Here is an 18382-nt window from a genome sequence, read left to right as displayed (position 1 = left end):
TAAAAAAGGGAGGAAAACGTGTGACGTTAAGAAACGTCTTTCTATGGTCTAGAAATGCTTGACGTCAGAATCTTGGCAGTCTAATACCTACAATAACGTCACAACTTATTATTCTTACGTTTACGCAAAGAAAATATTTTGTAAGCAAATTTCGTTTTTAATTTTTATATCACTTATCTAATATAAAAAAGATACATGTTTTTCACAAATTAAGTTTAACTGAATGAAAATGTAATGCATTTTTAGGTGATAAGTTGTAATAGTTGAGAAAAATAGCAGAAATTTAGTTTTGTAATATGATTTCGCGATTTGTCAAATTTTACGTCTTTGAAACGAAGCGCAAACATGATTACATTTATTGTTTTTGTTGTTGTTTTTATGTATGAATAATTTATAACCAACTAGATCTTTGATATGAATAAGCCTAATTCTTAAATGGTGCTCTCTTACATAATTTTTATGAATATATAGATTTTATAACGCATTTATTTATTTATTTAACCCAGCTGCCAAATTATTATTTAGTAAGTTGCATTAAAAAGGTAATTATTTTGTTGGTTATTTATCATAAATTGTTCCATAGCCTTGAATCAGTCAAAGTTTACGTATTTACAAACGTTTTTATAAAACAACCGTGAATACACTAAGAGTGTCCCATTTTGGAAAATGTACTTTGCGAAACTTGATATTAGGGCTGATCTGCTTCCCTGACCTAAAATGGTTCCCGGGTTTTAGAACCAGTCTAGTAGAAGTAATTGGCAAGGTTTTCCCACAGATCTACATACAATGGATAGGGAGCTCTGAAAATAGACGATAGTCAGATTCAGATCCACAATCCTTTGCGCGCTTTTTTGATATCGGGTTTCCCCCTAGTCTCTGATTCTTGCACTCGCGTTAAACTTCGGCGATTTTAGTAAATTAATGTTTACATTGCCGACAGGGATTTGTTTGGAAAAGTGTGTATATGTACGGTTTAGAATAAAGAACTATTGCTTCTATGTAAGAAGAAAATGCTTCATCTTTTTATTGATGTATCTCTGGGAATTTAATATGGCGGTAATTTGGCAACTTTAACCCAGGATGCCTAAAACCTCGGAAAATCCTGCGACATATAACTTAAGTAAACACAATTCAGCCGATACTGAATTTAACTGTGTGACATCAAAGTTTCTTCTCCATCTTTATTAAGCTCCATGGTTTTCCGAATGTCAATTTTAGTTGGAACGAAAATGAGATATGAAACCAGAAAAACTGTTTTAACATACAAGGGGATGCATAAAAATATAATATTGGCTTATTACATTTTGCTTAAAATCATTAATAAAACCTTGCAGTACGAGTGCTTGCTACATTTAAGATATCAGTAAATAATTGAGTAAAGTAAGGAAACTGCTTAAATTAGTGTTTGAAAACCAGGGTTTCTATTGACGCACATTTCCTGCGTCCTTGACGCTAAAATAGTAACCTAGGACCCTCAATTACTCTAAGTGTGCGTCCATGGGGACGCAAATTAAATTTTCCTCCGTAAATATCATTTGGAAATTCTTCCGCTTCTTTAAAGGAAATGACGTAATTTGGTAGACGGGTTCTAATATTGAATACAGCAGAGTTATCTTTCTTTCAATTAATTACAGTTAAATACGGAATAAAACGGCGCACACTAGAATTTAGTCGACCTTAAAAAGCGTCCCAGTCTATGCGTTTTTTGTTCTAAAATAAATCGTAAAACATGTCGGCTGCTCCCCTAATTTTAATGAAAAGTGGCTAAGTTAACTTACCCGTGGCTCGTCCAAAACGAGACGACCACGGATATGAAATGCAGCCATTGCGTCTCAACCAAACAATGTAATCCATTTGCCTCGGAAAATGGATGTTTGAACTTCCAAAATAGTAGATACATTTGTCCGTCATCAAGACGTATGTCGGACCAGATATGAAAGATCTTGACATTATGCAAGTTGCACAAACATTCAGCCAAATGAAAGAAATGAAAAAGTAACAATAAATAATAAATAGTTTATATTTTTTATTTTATTTAACAAGGTTAATAAAAATGCATATGTAGTTGAACAATGTATATAAATGTAAAGAATTAAACCTAGACAATATATATATAAGTAATACCTTACTTTAAAGTAATAAATGATGAGGACCCTCATATTTTTCTCTGGGACCCTCATATTTTATGAGCACGAGTCCCTGGTACTCTTAAATAAAAATTCCTAGTAGAAACCCTGGAAAACCTTGAATTAGTAGTTGGGTCGCTTAAATTAGTGGTTGGATCCCTTAAATTCTGCATCCACTGGACCCCTGAAATTTAAAAATGATGTAAATCTCCGTTAAATTTGATATATCTACCTAGGGGAAAAAGACCATGTTTTGGATACCTCATTCAGGACCATTAAGAAGTACCAGATTCTATTTCCATAAATATTCGTAATAGTGCAATGTAAAGTCTTTGAACAGAACTTTGTTTATGTGGGTCAATATGTTAGATATATAATAATCTTTTATTATTTACTATATAATAATTTTTTTTTACAGATTTCCTAAAACTGTGAAGAAAACATTCTATAAGCTTTTTGTCAGCAATTACCCTGACCAGTGTGAGCAGGTAGTGGAAACAAGATGGCGTTCTCCACCAGTTTGCCGCCATCTGTAATAGCCAAACAGGCTAAGACAGATGAGTCGGACGAACCACAGAAGAAGTCGAGGGAGGACTATAAGAAAATGAAGGAGCTTGAAGAGGCGAGAAAAGCTGGTACAGTGCCAGCAATGCAAGATGAAGAAGGAAAGTAAGTTAAATATTGTTGCTATGAATATATGCATTTACATTGTAACAAGATATTCTGTTGATAGATATGTCATTAACACACACTAAAAAGTAAAAACATTGACTTTATGTTGATTTTAACAGTTTTTTTTAAACATTCATATTTTATAGTTCAAACTTGATCAGAATTTGCATAGTATTTATTTTTAAATAACTAAAGGTGGAAAAAAATGAAGTCAGTTATTTTAATTATATTAAATTGTACAATGATTATGTTTCAATTCTTGTAACTTCCACTAAATTATAAGAACTAGACATCTCTGTGATAATAAGAATTTAATGGTTGATGAAAATAGTTCATAATTTTCAGTTATGACATTATAATAAGAATATAAATTACATTATCATTGTTTTATAATTCAGGGACATAAATCCACACATTCCTCAGTATATTATGCAAGTACCGTGGTATTTTGGGGAACACCGTCCTACATTAAAACATCAAAGGCCACAACCAGAGAAACAAAAAGATTTCTCTAAACTCACACAGTGGTTCAATAAAGGTGTTAAAGATGTAAGTTATTTCTCACAGTGTTGTTATTAATTGATGATGTGATTTTATACATGTACTAGCTGTTTGCCAATCATACAATGTGTAGAATAAATTACATGCCATTGGCATATTCACTGAGACAAAAAGCTTTACTCTTGATCAAAGTTCTACTAGAGTCCATATATTGATCACCCTTTAGAGATTTTATATACATGTATGTACTTAGTCAGCTCACATTTAACCAATTTTTATCAAAAAAATAAATGCCATACAAATTTCAAGGCTTTAAGTCAAGTTGCCTGCCTCTGAATTCAGAAATTTTGGTTTCAAGTCCAACTTGGGTCTGTTTTAAGTTTCCTTACATGTTGTAAGTACTGGTTAGTTCCAGGAAGTGGACTCAAGAAAAAAAAAATTAGCTTCAAGTTTTCGTCACAATCAAGGTAAACTAAGTATGTAAATTTATAATGCTTTTAATCATTTGACAGAATACAGTTAATATCAAACAGTTCATAATCCAATTTGAATATTGAAGAGCACATTGACAAACTTATAATATGATTATGATTTATATTTCTAGGGGGCAATCACTACCAAGTTCAGGAAAGGCGCTTGTGAAAACTGTGGTGCAATGACACATAAGAAAAAAGATTGTCTAGAGGTAATTCAGTTTATACATGTAATATTGTTTTTGCATTAAGATGTTTTCAAGTTGTAATATTAGTTTATTAACCCACTGGGCTTCAGTAATTGACCTCCACCACCAGTAAAGATGCAGGTGAGTCTGCACAACCGTGATGATTTATCAGACTATAAGTTTTGCTGTCTTCTCAGTTTTAGTATTTTATTTATAATACTGAAATTATTTCTCAAAGCAGGTCAAACCAATTACATGTGTACAAATAGATTAACTCCGGAATTTAGACTATTTGTTTTTTCCCAGTCAATCCAAACAAACAAACTTTTACAGTTTTGAAAATATCGCAACAGGTTAACTAATCTATTGTGACCAATCTTGTACCATATAGCTATAACAGTAACAGTTTGTTTGTACCTACGGATTAGCTTTGAAAAACCAACATTTTCAGAATTCCAGATAACATCTATTCAGCACAATAAGAGTTGTTGTCATTAATATACATTATTTTAAAATATTAAATACAGAAGTTGTCACAATAAGTACATAAAATGATTGAAAACTGGCTTAAAGGTCTTGTTTTGCTAAGTAATATTTAGAGACAAATGCCTTCTATAGCCACTCTGACTTCACTTTTTTTGAGGACAATCAAAACCAGATAAATATTTTAATCCTTAACTTTCTTAAAATGAACATGTCTGGTTTCCATTGTGGAACTGATCTTTATTAATTATAATCTTAATAATAAAGATGAGATTAAAAGTTGGCCAGCAAACAGTAAACAGTTTTATACTGGTGACTTTCTGATCCAGCTGAATAAGGGATTAAAATAACTGTCATTTAAAATTGCTGTATAAATGTACATCTTATACTAGGAGATTTTCAACATTTGGTTAAATATTTTTCGTAATTTTGAATATTAAATCATTTTTAAACCCTTTTCTCATAAAAAATCTCTCTTTTTTTTGTCTGACGGGCAAAGTCACTTCTCCCCCTTTTTTGGCATGTTCGAACCCTGGATATAGATTTCAAAGGTCAATAGAAATGAACATAAGAAAACATACTTTCTTTTAGTACATGTATGTTATAATTGAGATTGTGAGATTACTTAGATAACTGGTATAACACCATGATGACAGTTTATATCATACAGTCTAATTGCTAACACTTTACTACCTGGTAAATTTAATATCTTAATAATATAAATTTATATATTCAATTTTGATATATCAATAATATAACCAGATCATATTTTGAATTAAAAAAACACATGAAAAATAAATGTCTCTTTACTAACATTATTGTTAGTGACAAATATTAAAATGATTCCTAGTTTGATCAATTGTGCAATTACAACTGAGTTTAAACACACACTATGTCAGATATATGCAGGTATACAGTCAATATAAGTTGTCATATAAGTTTTAAGCTATTGTTGAACTTTCTTTTCTTTTCATATAATTTCAGCGACCAAGAAAGATTGGTGCTAAGTTTACAGGTGATAGTTTTGCTCCAGATGAACATATACAGCCAGATTTAGAGTTTGACTATGAGGGAAAGAGAGATAGATGGAATGGTTATAATCCTGATGAACATCAAAGAGTTTATGAGGAGTTTGAGAAAATAGAACAGGTTAGTGATCTTAGTTAAATTAAACAAGCCAAGTTAATTCATTATGATAAGGTCAGTTAAGATAATTCATTATGTTGGAAAAGTTTACTCATTCTGATTATGCAAGAAATTTTAAAGACAAATTTCAATCTTTTGTCTGTCTCTTCCAGAAGAAGCAAATGTCTCTTGTTTGTGTGTAATACATTTAATTGCACTAACATTTTCAGTATAAAACATTTAAAATTCACATTAAACAGATGACAGTGAAACGTAGAGATAACCTTAAAACAATTTATTTGATATATTTCAGGCAAAAAGAATGTTAAAGGAACATGATATAGAGAAAGAGTTGTTGGAGGGAAATGAAGATACTGAAGAAAGAACAGACACACAAGTATGTCACAACTTCTCTCATAGAATAAAAAAATATATGTTTTAATTGTTGGTTTTGTTGTGATAAAATTTATAAAGAAAAGGATATGTGATAGCATAAAAAATAATAAAATATTTTGTTTGCTATGTTTCTTAAAAAAATTCACTTAACTTTTTATAACAAGACTGTTAAAGGTTTGACATTAGGATGCATGGAGTTCTCTGTGTTCAGTCTCATAAGAGATGGAAATGAATCATTTATAAAAAAAATCATTTAAAATCTCTTTGTCTAGTTTGTGTACAGTACTATACATAGAGGAAATTGTATGAGTATATGTTCAATACTTAATTTATTGAACAAGTTGAATAAATTATATTATGAGAGCCTCTATTCATCACATACCTAAAAAAGAACCATTTTTCAGGTAATCATTTTTTCATTGAGGTACCTTTAGCAAGCTTTAAGGATATGTTTGTCTAACGCAAATGACTTCACCTCAAAATGTAAGCATGTCCATGCCATACCTTTTTTACTGAGTCGCAAAAGCAGCATAGTTATGTGATGAATATATATACATGTATATTAAAGCTGACATACACATGTATATTAAAGCAAACATATTATGTTATTATAGACAAAGGATGACTCAGACGATGAAGATAAATATGCTGATGATGTTGCCATGCCAGGCCAGAAGTTTGAAACCAAACAGAGAATTACTGTGAGAAACTTACGTATACGTGAAGATACTGCCAAGGTAAGTTCTGGATTGTTGTATAGAGAATTACTGTGAGAAACTTACGTATACATGAAGATACTGCCAAGGTAAGTTCTGTATTGTTGTATGGAGAATTACTGTGAGAAACTTACGTATACGTGAAAATACTGCCAAGGTAAGTTCTGTATTGTTGTATAGAGAATTACTGTGAGAAACTAACGTATACGTGAAGATACTGCCAAGGTAAGTTCTGGATTGTTGTATAGAGAATTACTGTGAGAAACTTACGTATACGTGAAGATACTGCCAAGGTAAGTTCTGGATTGTTGTATAGAGAATTACTGTGAGAAACTTACGTATACATGAAGATACTGCCAAGGTAAGTTCTGTATTGTTGTATAGAGTATTACTGTGAGAAACTAACGTATACGTGAAGATACTGCCAAGGTAAGTTCTGGATTGTTGTATAGAGAATTACTGTGAGAAAACTTACGTATACGTGAAGATACTGCCAAGGTAAGTTCTGGATTGTTGTATAGAGAATTACTGTGAGAAACTTACGTATACATGAAGATACTGCCAAGGTAAGTTCTGTATTGTTGTATAGAGAATTACTGTGAGAAACTTACGTATACATGAAGATACTGCCAAGGTAAGTTTCTGGATTGTTGTATAGAGTATTACTGTGAGAAACTTACGTATACGTGAAGATACTGCCAAGGTAAGTTCTGGATTGTTGTATAGAGAATTACTGTGAGAAACTTACGTATACGTGAAGATACTGCCAAGGTAAGTTCTGGATTGTTGTATAGAGAATTTCTGTGAGAAACTTACGTATACGTGAAGATACTGCCAAGGTAAGTTCCGTATTGTTGTATAGAGAATTACTGTGAGAAACTTACGTATACGTGAAGATACTGCCAAGGTAAGTTCTGTATTGTTGTATGGAGAATTACTGTGAGAAACTTACGTATACGTGAAAATACTGCCAAGGTAAGTTCTGTATTGTTGTATAGAGAATTACTGTGAGAAACTTACGTATACGTGAAGATACTGCCAAGGTAAGTTCTGTATTGTTGTATAGAGAATTACTGTGAGAAACTTACGTATACGTGAAGATACTGCCAAGGTAAGTTCTGTATTGTTGTATAGAGAATTACTGTGAGAAACTTACGTATACATGAAGATACTGCCAAGGTAAGTTCTGTATTGTTGTATAGAGAATTTCTGTGAGAAACTTACGTATACATGAAGATACTGCCAAGGTAAGTTCTGTATTGTTGTATAGAGAATTACTGTGAGAAACTTACGTATACGTGAAGATACTGCCAAGGTAAGTTCTGTATTGTTGTATAGAGTATTACTGTGAGAAACTTACGTATACGTGAAGATACTGCCAAGGTAAGTTCTGTATTGTTGTATGGAGAATTACTGTGAGAAACTTACGTATACGTGAAGATACTGCCAAGGTAAGTTCTGTATTGTTGTATAGAGAATTACTGTGAGAAACTTACGTATACGTGAAGATACTGCCAAGGTAAGTTCTGTATTGTTGTATAGAGAATTACTGTGAGAAACTTACGTATACGTGAAGATACTGCCAAGGTAAGTTCTGTATTGTTGTATAGAGTATTACTGTGAGAAACTTACGTATACGTGAAGATACTGCCAAGGTAAGTTCTGTATTGTTGTATGGAGAATTACTGTGAGAAACTTACGTATACGTGAAGATACTGCCAAGGAAAGTTCTGTATTGTTGTATAGAGTATTACTGTGAGAAACTTACGTATACGTGAAGATACTGCCAAGGTAAGTTCTGTATTGTTGTATGGAGAATTACTGTGAGAAACTTACGTATACGTGAAGATACTGCCAAGGAAAGTTCTGTATTGTTGTATAGAGTATTACTGTGAGAAAAACTTACGTATACGTGAAGATACTGCCAAGGTAAGTTCTGTATTGTTGTATAGAGAATTTCTGTGAGAAACTTACGTATACGTGAAGATACTGCCAAGGTAAGTTCTGTATTGTTGTATAGAGTATTACTGTGAGAAACTTACGTATACGTGAAGATACTGCCAAGGTAAGTTCTGTATTGTTGTATAGAGAATTACTGTGAGAAACTAACGTATACGTGAAGATACTGCCAAGGTAAGTTCTGTATTGTTGTATAGAGAATTTCTGTGAGAAACTTACGTATACGTGAAGATACTGCCAAGGTAAGTTCTGTATTGTTGTATAGAGAATTACTGTGAGAAACTAACGTATACGTGAAGATACTGCCAAGGTAAGTTCTGTATTGTTGTATAGAGTATTACTGTGAGAAACTTACGTATACGTGAAGATACTGCCAAGGTAAGTTCTGTATTGTTGTATAGAGAATTTCTGTGAGAAACTTACGTATACGTGAAGATACTGCCAAGGTAAGTTCTGTATTGTTGTATAGAGTATTACTGTGAGAAACTTACGTATACGTGAAGATACTGCCAAGGTAAGTTCCGTATTGTTGTATAGAGAATTACTGTGAGAAACTTACGTATACGTGAAGATACTGCCAAGGTAAGTTCCGTATTGTTGTATAGAGAATTACTGTGAGAAACTAACGTATACGTGAAGATACTGCCAAGGTAAGTTCTGTATTGTTGTATAGAGAATTTCTGTGAGAAACTTACGTATACGTGAAGATACTGCCAAGGTAAGTTCTGTATTGTTGTATAGAGTATTACTGTGAGAAACTTACGTATACGTGAAGATACTGCCAAGGTTAGTTCTGTATTGTTGTATAGAGAATTACTGTGAGAAACTTACGTATACGTGAAGATACTGCCAAGGTAAGTTCTGTATTGTTGTATAGAGAATTTCTGTGAGAAACTTACGTATACGTGAAGATACTGCCAAGGTAAGTTCTGTATTGTTGTATAGAGTATTACTGTGAGAAACTTACGTATACGTGAAGATACTGCCAAGGTAAGTTCTGTATTGTTGTATAGAGTATTACTGTGAGAAACTTACGTATACGTGAAGATACTGCCAAGGTAAGTTCTGTATTGTTGTATAGAGAATTACTGTGAGAAACTTGCGTATACGTGAAGATACTGCCAAGGTAAGTTCTGTATTGTTGTATAGAGTATTACTGTGAGAAACTTACGTATACGTGAAGATACTGCCAAGGTAAGTTCTATATTGTTGTATAGAGAATTACTGTGAGAAACTAACGTATACGTGAAGATACTGCCAAGGTAAGTTCTGTATTGTTGTATAGAGTATTACTGTGAGAAACTTACGTATACGTGAAGATACTGCCAAGGTAAGTTCTGTATTGTTGTATAGAGAATTACTGTGAGAAACTTACGTATACGTGAAGATACTGCCAAGGTAAGTTCTGTATTGTTGTATAGAGTATTACTGTGAGAAACTTACGTATACGTGAAGATACTGCCAAGGTAAGTTCTGTATTGTTGTATAGAGTATTACTGTGAGAAACTTACGTATACGTGAAGATACTGCCAAGGTAAGTTCTGTATTGTTGTATAGAGTATTACTGTGAGAAACTTACGTATACGTGAAGATACTGCAAAGGTAAGTTCTGTATTGTTGTATAGAGAATTTCTGTGAGAAACTTACGTATACGTGAAGATACTGCCAAGGTAAGTTCTGTATTGTTGTTTAGAGAATTACTGTGAGAAACTTGCGTATACGTGAAGATACTGCCAAGGTAAGTTCTGTATTGTTGTTTTGTTATAACAGTAAATTTAGGGAGCAGGCAATGTGACTTATTGATAAAAAATGTTCTTAGTGATATTCCTATAAACTTAAGTAACGGTAGTTTTTGAATCCACAGAGTAAAAATGATGATTTTATGTGACACAGTTGTAACTCATATAACATAAAAGAGAAGATACAACCATTTTGCACAAAGCTTGTGAAGTGATAACTTTAAAAGTTAATACTGACGTTGCAAAAATTCTGATATATAATGCCTATTTATACAAAATATAATAAAATCAAATTTTTTCTTTTAATTCCTAAAATATTATAATGTTGAATATGATAATGTGATATTAATGCCCCCTCTGATTACCATTATTATTTCAGTATTTGTATAACCTGGATGTGAACTCGGCCTACTATGATCCTAAAACAAGATCCATGAGAGATAACCCATTCCAGAATACAGGCAAGGAACAACAGTAAGAGTTATCCTTTTATCTCAACTATTAGATTGTTAGAGGTGGTAAAAAATGACATGATAATGTCAGTAGTACAGAGTCAGGCTGTGGTGATCATCGTGAACAGTCTCGTGTACAGTGTGACCACACTCTATCATGATTGTTACATACTTTATTTTAGTAACTTGTTTTCAAAGTCCCTCACATTATTTATGGTCTGTTACAAAGTCAAAGCAATATGTCAGTTTTGTAAATTTTCATGTTTATGGTCAATCAAGATTTTTGTGACAATTTTATTATAAGCTATACCATAACTTACCGCACTTTCCCGATAATGTTTCACTTTTTCTTCCTTAATACTATATTAGTAGACACCAGCTTGAAACCTATTTTGTTATGTAGAAAAGCTACAATGTTTGTTAATGGAAGATCATTGCCTGTTCTTACTTTTAGTTGTTGTCTGGAATAATACCTGTATAATTTGTACAGATAGAAACATAGCAGAATTAATGTTCTTTTTATATCTGCTCTATTTTTAGATTAAACAATTTACAATTGTAGAAGAATTATTGTCTACATAAGAATAATTAACTTGGTCCAGATGTAATTAATTTAATGGTTATCAATAAGACTTGTGGGACAGAATAATGTTATCTCTATTGTTCAACAATTTATAGCCAGTACAGAAACTCAAAAACAAAAGTCCTGATGAAGTGAATTTTTTATTCACTATTTATCTGGTAAAGATTAACCAAAATCTTAATATTTTGAATTTATTTTGATAAAAGCTGTACAAAAAATTTGTTTTTTATCTCTTTCTATAGAACTCAGTATCATGGTGACAATTTTACAAGATATTCAGGGGATGCACAAAACTTTGCTAAAAAACAAGGTGGGTGAAAACACATTCACTTGATCTTTTCCTTTTATCATGTTAGATACTTTAATTCTTGGCAAGTTAGTTATTTGTTCTAAGTGTAAATTTACACTTTCCTTGCAGAATTGATTTAATGGATTAGTAGGTGTATCTGTGGCCACGTTGATACAGTCATTGATTTCAAATCACTTGCCCCTCACTGCTGTTGGTTTAAATCCCAATTTGGACTTTGGACTCATTCATGTGAGGAAGCTATCCAGCAAGCTAACAGAGTGGAGTGTCAGTTGTTCTGCTCCGGTGCCTGAAATAATACAAGGAAGGCCAGATGTCTATCTCGTCCAGTAAATCCTGAAAGTCACCATATGACCTATCCTGTGTTGGTGCGAAGAAAAACCCAACAAACAAAAAATGGACTGATTCATCTTCCATTTTTGGCAGTGTTCATTATCAATAATAGGAATATAAATGTTTATAGTTTGTCAGTCTAAAGTTATGAGTAAATCTAGCAAGCCTGTATACTGCTAAATTTTCAATGTCATTATTTTAAAGACTAAAAATAGATACATTTATATAATATTAAAACAATGCAGGACTTAAGTCACTGAGATGTTAATGCGTATAATTTAAAAACAAAAATTTAACAATCATATTTTTTCTATAATTATCTTTATAATTATGGTTAATCTCCGATGTCTCTGTTATTTAACACTCATGAAATATTGTATGTAAACAGAATTAAATGTTCTGGAATAAAGTATTATTCTGTTATTTTAAGTAGGGTTACATCATTGTTTAAATCATTTCATGGCTTCAGTAACATTGGATCATCTAATACATTTGTATTATACAACAATTAGAGTGATAGTTTTAAATATCTTATTGGCACGATTGAATGTGAAGAATCTTAATTATGTTTTAATTATTTTAGTATTTGCGTGGGAAGCATATGAGCATGGTTCAGATGTACATATTCAGGCTGATCCTACAAAACTTGAACTTTTGGCTAGAGAGGTCAAACAACGTAAAGAAGATACAAAAGTTCAGGCAAAGAACAGTATCCTAGAGAAATATGGAGGGGAGGAACATTTAGAAGCTCCACCAAAACAATTATTACTGGCTCAAACAGTAAGTTGTTTCTCCATATCTGATTAATTTATGATCGTTATTATACAAAATTCAAGTGAGTGTTCATGTTGTTAAGAAAACTGTTACATTAAGATTTAGTCTGTGCTGCCAAGTTATCTTTGTTCATGACCTAAAACTGTTTGACCTGCACTACTTCAGTTTTGTTTCAGGTACTCTATTTATTATTAAAAATAATCATAAAAATACAAGCAAATTGTGTCTTTGATTTGACTAATACTTTGATTACCAGCTAGTCTTTATAGGAACTTAAAGTAATATTTATTGTGATCATGTATTTTTTCAGGAAGATTATGTAGAGTATTCGAGACATGGTACAGTGTTAAAAGGGGCGGAGAAACCTGTAGTACGATCAAAATACGAAGAGGATGTTTATATTAATAACCATACAGTAAGATATAATCTAAATCAGTCAGAATACTTTATGTAAGAAATTAAAAGTTTATGTTTTTAAAATACAGTTAGTGAAATCAGAGAATATATATTGGAGGATATATATTTGAACTCATATGTTTCTTGGACTGTTTTACACATACTTTTACATAGAAAATATTTCATACTTTGGAGTTTTGAGAAAAATCCAAACTGATTAAGTTTTTGAACTATTTGTTTCTTTATAGTTTATGTCTGTTTATAAGTGCAAGTATAGTAAAGTATAATGATGATTTTTGTTGTTATAGAGTGTTTGGGGATCATATTGGCATGCCGGGAGTTGGGGGTTCAAATGTTGTTGTTCAACCATAAAAGAATCATACTGTACCGGCCAGGCAGGCATAGATGCTGCACATGAGGTAACTATTTACTATTTCATGTTCTTATAGGTCATGAATAAGCACATACTAGTATCAATGTCAACTTGTTTGGTATCCTGCTAGGCTCCTTACTGGTAGTCCAGTGTTGCTGTTAATCTTGTTTGTCATATTTCAGGTGACAGAAGAGAGTAAATATTTTTATTAAATTAATACATGAGACAGACAAATACTTGTATGTTACTTTTTTGTGTCGAAGTCCCTTTGGCAAGTTTAAATCATAATGTTAAGTGTTTTAATTTTAAGTAGATGTTCATTAAAAATGGTGTTACACATTGTACTTATTAGTTACTATGTAGAAGAATTACTTATTGGAGAAAAAACTATGTCTTATATAAAGTTATGTTGTTCATCATATTGTTGTAAATATGTAAGGACACAGAAATAACCATATTACATGTATTTTCTATTAATTTATAGAGAAGTCTTATACCTGTAGAAGAGGAACAAGAAGAAATTCCACAAAAATCTTTATTAGAAGTAAGTTTACACTGTGTTTTACATCTTTTAAAAAAAATTCCCAGTGTGAATTGTACCTGTTACTAAATTATTAAGTTTGCTGATTTCAAATGGCTTGCCATTATTTCAGTTGGTTAAGTTCAAAGAAACAAACATTTAACTCTTTGGTGTGAAGATGTGATTAAGTTGGTTTCTGCAAAATTATTGGTTCTACCTGGATTTCCGTCTATTTTAGACAAACAGAGGTGTTCACCTAAATAAGTCTTCCTTTTAGGTTTTCCTTCACATTCACTGGAGAATAGTGGTTGTTGATCCATCTTGTATCTATACAATTAAAGCCTCCAGTCTTCTTACACCAATTACATCACCCCCTCTCCAGTCCCACGTAAAGAAATGATGGGAGAAAATAAAACTTTTTAAACGATGTATCTTTTGTCTAGGTATATCAGGAATGATGATTATTTCATACTACCTCATGACAGTGTTTTTGTTAGCTTTGAGTTGTTTGTAATTTCTTGTCAGTGATATTTAAAGACATTCTTTCATGAAAATATTAAAGGGTGTTCTAGCTATATCTAATGACATTTTATATTATTCATATCCAGTAAAATTAAGTTTTTCTCTCCACAATCTTATGGCTGATTCTCAAAAAGTTGTAACATAAAATGTCTCTTTAAGTTAACACACATTGATGTTGTGAGTTAACAGAAGAAAGTGTTATTATTTGAGTTGGGTTTTAAATGTTTAGCAGCGATTTTGTGGATGCATCATTCCCTCTTTAGGAAATATGCAAACATATATCTCTCTATAAATATAATTGAAATGATACAGTTCATGTTAACATTTTATGTATCAATTTTAGCAACACCAAGAAAAGTCAAAAGATAAAAAGAAGAAGAAAAAGAAGAAGAATAAACACAAGAAGAAGAAGAAAAGGGAGAGCAGTAGTGAGAGTGATGATAGTGATTTATCCGAGGCCGAGATGGAGAGACGTAAAGAGAAAAAATTAAAGAAGGTAAATGTTGTTTTACTATTAATGTTCATTAACTATTTTTATAATACTGAACGTTTGTAACATTGCTTTTCATTGGATAAGCGTGACGCTAATATAGTTTTATATACACAGCTGCTGTCAATTTATGAAGAAATCTAGTTTTTTTCTCTGAAAAAAGATGCTTGCTATATTGTTAATTCATTATAGATATTTCTGACAAGTTATGTGACTGTTCATATAGGACCATATAACCTGTGAAAAATCTTTATAACTAAAAATATGGTAGCAGTCATAATTTCTGGCATTTCCCACATGGATAAAGGCAGGTATGACTGTATTTCTGTACAGTCTAACCAAGCTCTACACTGTTAGCTGTATTCATATTTTGGTAAAGATGCTTCTTTACTGACGATAGACTATTATATATTCACATCACTATGACAGTTTAGTTCAGCATGATGAAATGTGCTATACTATATATAGTTTATTGTAATTTATTGTACATGGGTAAGAATGGTAAAAAACTGGCACCATAGATACAATATTTCTTTTCCTCTATGCTTATCTCCCTTGTAAATGATTTATAATACATCTTTTTCTGTGTGATATTGTCTCCCTTTAGCTATAACAATTGTAAGAAATTGACTTTTTATAGTAAACATGTATGCATAACATATTTGAATTTTTTAATGTAAATAATTAAAAATGATTGGTTTAACTGTACATATAATTGATATTATGCACTTTATATCTTAAATGGGGATATTGTTGTGTGTATCTTTTATCAAATTGCATAAAATAAATTGAAAAAGAATTTGTAGGTTTACCCTTTTCGTCAAATGTTATAATTTATTTTTACTGGCAACCAGTTTTATATCTTGTTTATTATTTGTACAGGCTCTGAAGAGAGAATTGGAAAGTCAGAAGAAAGCTGAGGTATTCCTGGCGATGGATGAGAGAAAGAGACCATATAACAGTATGTTTGAGGCTAAAGCCCCGACGGAGGAGGAAATGGAGGCTTGGAGGATGAAGCGTCGGAGAGAGGAGGACCCAATGTCAAACTTTACATGAAATCTTTATTCTTATATCTGTGATCTGATGTATAATAAATGTTTTAACCCCCAGACACCTGTCTGAGATATAAATAATGTATAGTATGCTGGTCGTGAACTCATGCTGAGCATAAGTTTATGTGATTGAAAAGAGGATGTGTTTTTAATGAAATACGGGTGTTTCATGGAAGTTTAGTACAGCTGTTTGTCAAGTGTCCAGTATTCAGGAATTTTAAAGATTTTTCTCAATAAAGATGAACGATCATTAGACCACTTGCAATTATGATTAATTATTTTGGTCCTAAAATAATGTACTAATAGTATTCTTATTTATTGTGCTTCTAGTGGAGAACTACCTTAATTCTTAGATGAGTTGATATAAATGTTAGAATGCTTACAGCAATTATTACTTGTTTATTTGTTTATAGCACTAGAGCCAGGTTAATAATCTATGAAGTCAGACAATACACTAGACTTACCAGTATTATATTTGATTTTTTACAGAAAGTGTGAAATTATAAGTGAACTCTTTCAAATTCAAAGATATCTATAAGTAATGTTAATGGACAGTTCAAGTTATCAAAGAACCAGAAGGACATTCAGTACAAAAAAAATAACAATTGACATATGAATTATACACAACTTTTTTTAATTAAATGTTCAGTGGGAATATTTTAAGTTGTTGTTGATTTAGAATGAGTTATCAGGGCATTGGTTACTGAAACAGATGTTGATAGTTTGTTAATTAATATAGATGTGAACTCGTATAACAATTAATATTGTTATAATACAGATTATGTACATGTATGTATATAAATAAATTGGTTTTATATTTATTGTATTCAGATTGTTATATATGTTGTTTTATAAACAATAGTAGAATATACATGTATTTAGTTTAATGGGTAATTTAATATACAGTTTATACAGAATTTATTTTAGTTTTATTGTGTAGGAAGCAATGAGCTTATAAAGATACACTCTCGAGCAACGAGTGTAAAGTTTTTATGCTCAAGGAAGCAACGTCTTGTCATTGACGAAACCCACGCGGCTTACTATTCCGATACTGTATACATGTATATGTTTCGATTTGACTTAAAAGCAGTAATATTCTCTTGCGGTTTATGCTATTGTATTGTTTGAAGGTATGTCGTAAAAAACATCTTAAATTTCCCTCATAGTTCAAGAAGCAGGACAAGAAATATACATAAAGAAAAGCTGGATCAAAATTCTGCCAACAATATATACATGTATAAGTTTCTTTTATAAGTAATCTTTATCCCAAAAACTATTATGGAAGAACAATACGGTAGTTGATCTTCTAATTTCATATCCAGGTTTGATCCCCAAGATTACAAATTAAAGTTAAAACCATTCAAAGTAGTATAACCTTTTTTACGAAGATGATATTTATTCTGATCACCTTTACACTCCAGTGTCTACTTACATAACAATATAGTAATTTACTGTTTCCAAAGCGAGAGAAATTTGTATTCACTATACTGGTAATCCGTGACTGTTTTGTTTATAACTTCTGCGTGCATTAACTTGAAGGTTTAACTTTATGATTTTACATCAGATACATAACTTAAAAAGTAAGATTTAAATTGAACGCTTAGTAATGGTTACAGTGTCACATCTTTGCTTGTGTTGTAACAAATTCACTGATCTGACTAAGTAGTCGGGGTGTCTGAATACGGATCTCGTTTCTATAATTAGCGGCACCTATACTTATTTGTTGACAACAAGCATGACTATGGTCATAACCCCAGTAGGGCTCGAATCTACTATCCCTAGGTTGAGAGATAGTCATCGTGCGGCTAGCACACGGCCTCTTTTATTTACCCGTATATGTTATTAACACATTAGTGCATAAGCATTTCGTTAAAAAATGACTGTTTCCATTGAAAAGCCTCCGGTTACAATTTCAGATTGCTATGAAACTATAACAGATGCCTATATTCATCAAACTTGGCACAAATGTTGACTGCACCCTAGCCATTGTGACGGCATGCTCAATCTTATATTTCCTGTTACCATGGCAACGAGGGGACATCTCAAATTTGCCAAAATCACTATTTTACGTTGTTTTATCCCCATCCAAACTGACTTCAAAGTGCTGCAACTTCTCAATTGATTGAGATAGAGGCAAAGGCTTTTCAGCGTTAGTTACACGTTACCTTATGATTGACCTGAGGCCAATTCTAGCCTCTGAAA

General features: G+C 31.8%; 1 protein-coding gene across 1 annotated transcript; it reads left to right on the top strand.

Annotated features, from left to right (window-relative positions):
- Window positions 1-16940, top strand: LOC132733876 (pre-mRNA-splicing factor SLU7-like). The gene is made up of 15 exons (XM_060720602.1): window positions 1-140; window positions 2545-2795; window positions 3197-3347; window positions 3904-3984; window positions 5428-5592; window positions 5882-5965; window positions 6579-6701; window positions 10758-10852; window positions 11656-11723; window positions 12637-12833; window positions 13138-13242; window positions 13532-13642; window positions 14081-14140; window positions 14982-15134; window positions 16011-16940. Exons 2-15 carry the CDS (start codon window positions 2629-2631, stop codon window positions 16182-16184), a joined length of 1734 nt encoding a protein of 577 aa, XP_060576585.1. The 5' UTR covers window positions 1-140; window positions 2545-2628; the 3' UTR covers window positions 16185-16940.
- The last annotated feature ends 1442 nt before the right edge of the window (window positions 16941-18382 follow it).

This window comes from Ruditapes philippinarum, unplaced genomic scaffold (genome assembly GCF_026571515.1).
Source record: "Ruditapes philippinarum isolate M1 unplaced genomic scaffold, ASM2657151v2 ctg105_1_1_1_1, whole genome shotgun sequence".
NCBI classification, from domain to species: domain Eukaryota; kingdom Metazoa; phylum Mollusca; class Bivalvia; order Venerida; family Veneridae; genus Ruditapes; species Ruditapes philippinarum.
Note: the sequence above shows the minus strand (reverse complement) of the source record. Positions and strands in the feature narration are given on the sequence as shown.

Excerpts from the sequence above, each read along its gene's own strand:
- LOC132733876 (XM_060720602.1), top strand. The coding sequence starts at position 2,629 with ATGGCGTTCTCCACCAGTTTGCCGCCATCTGTAATAGCCAAACAGGCT. Across the intron at positions 13,243-13,531 it reads TTTATATTAATAACCATACA|AGTGTTTGGGGATCATATTG; the intron begins GTAAGATATAAT and ends TTGTTGTTATAG. Across the intron at positions 14,141-14,981 it reads CACAAAAATCTTTATTAGAA|CAACACCAAGAAAAGTCAAA; the intron begins GTAAGTTTACAC and ends TATCAATTTTAG.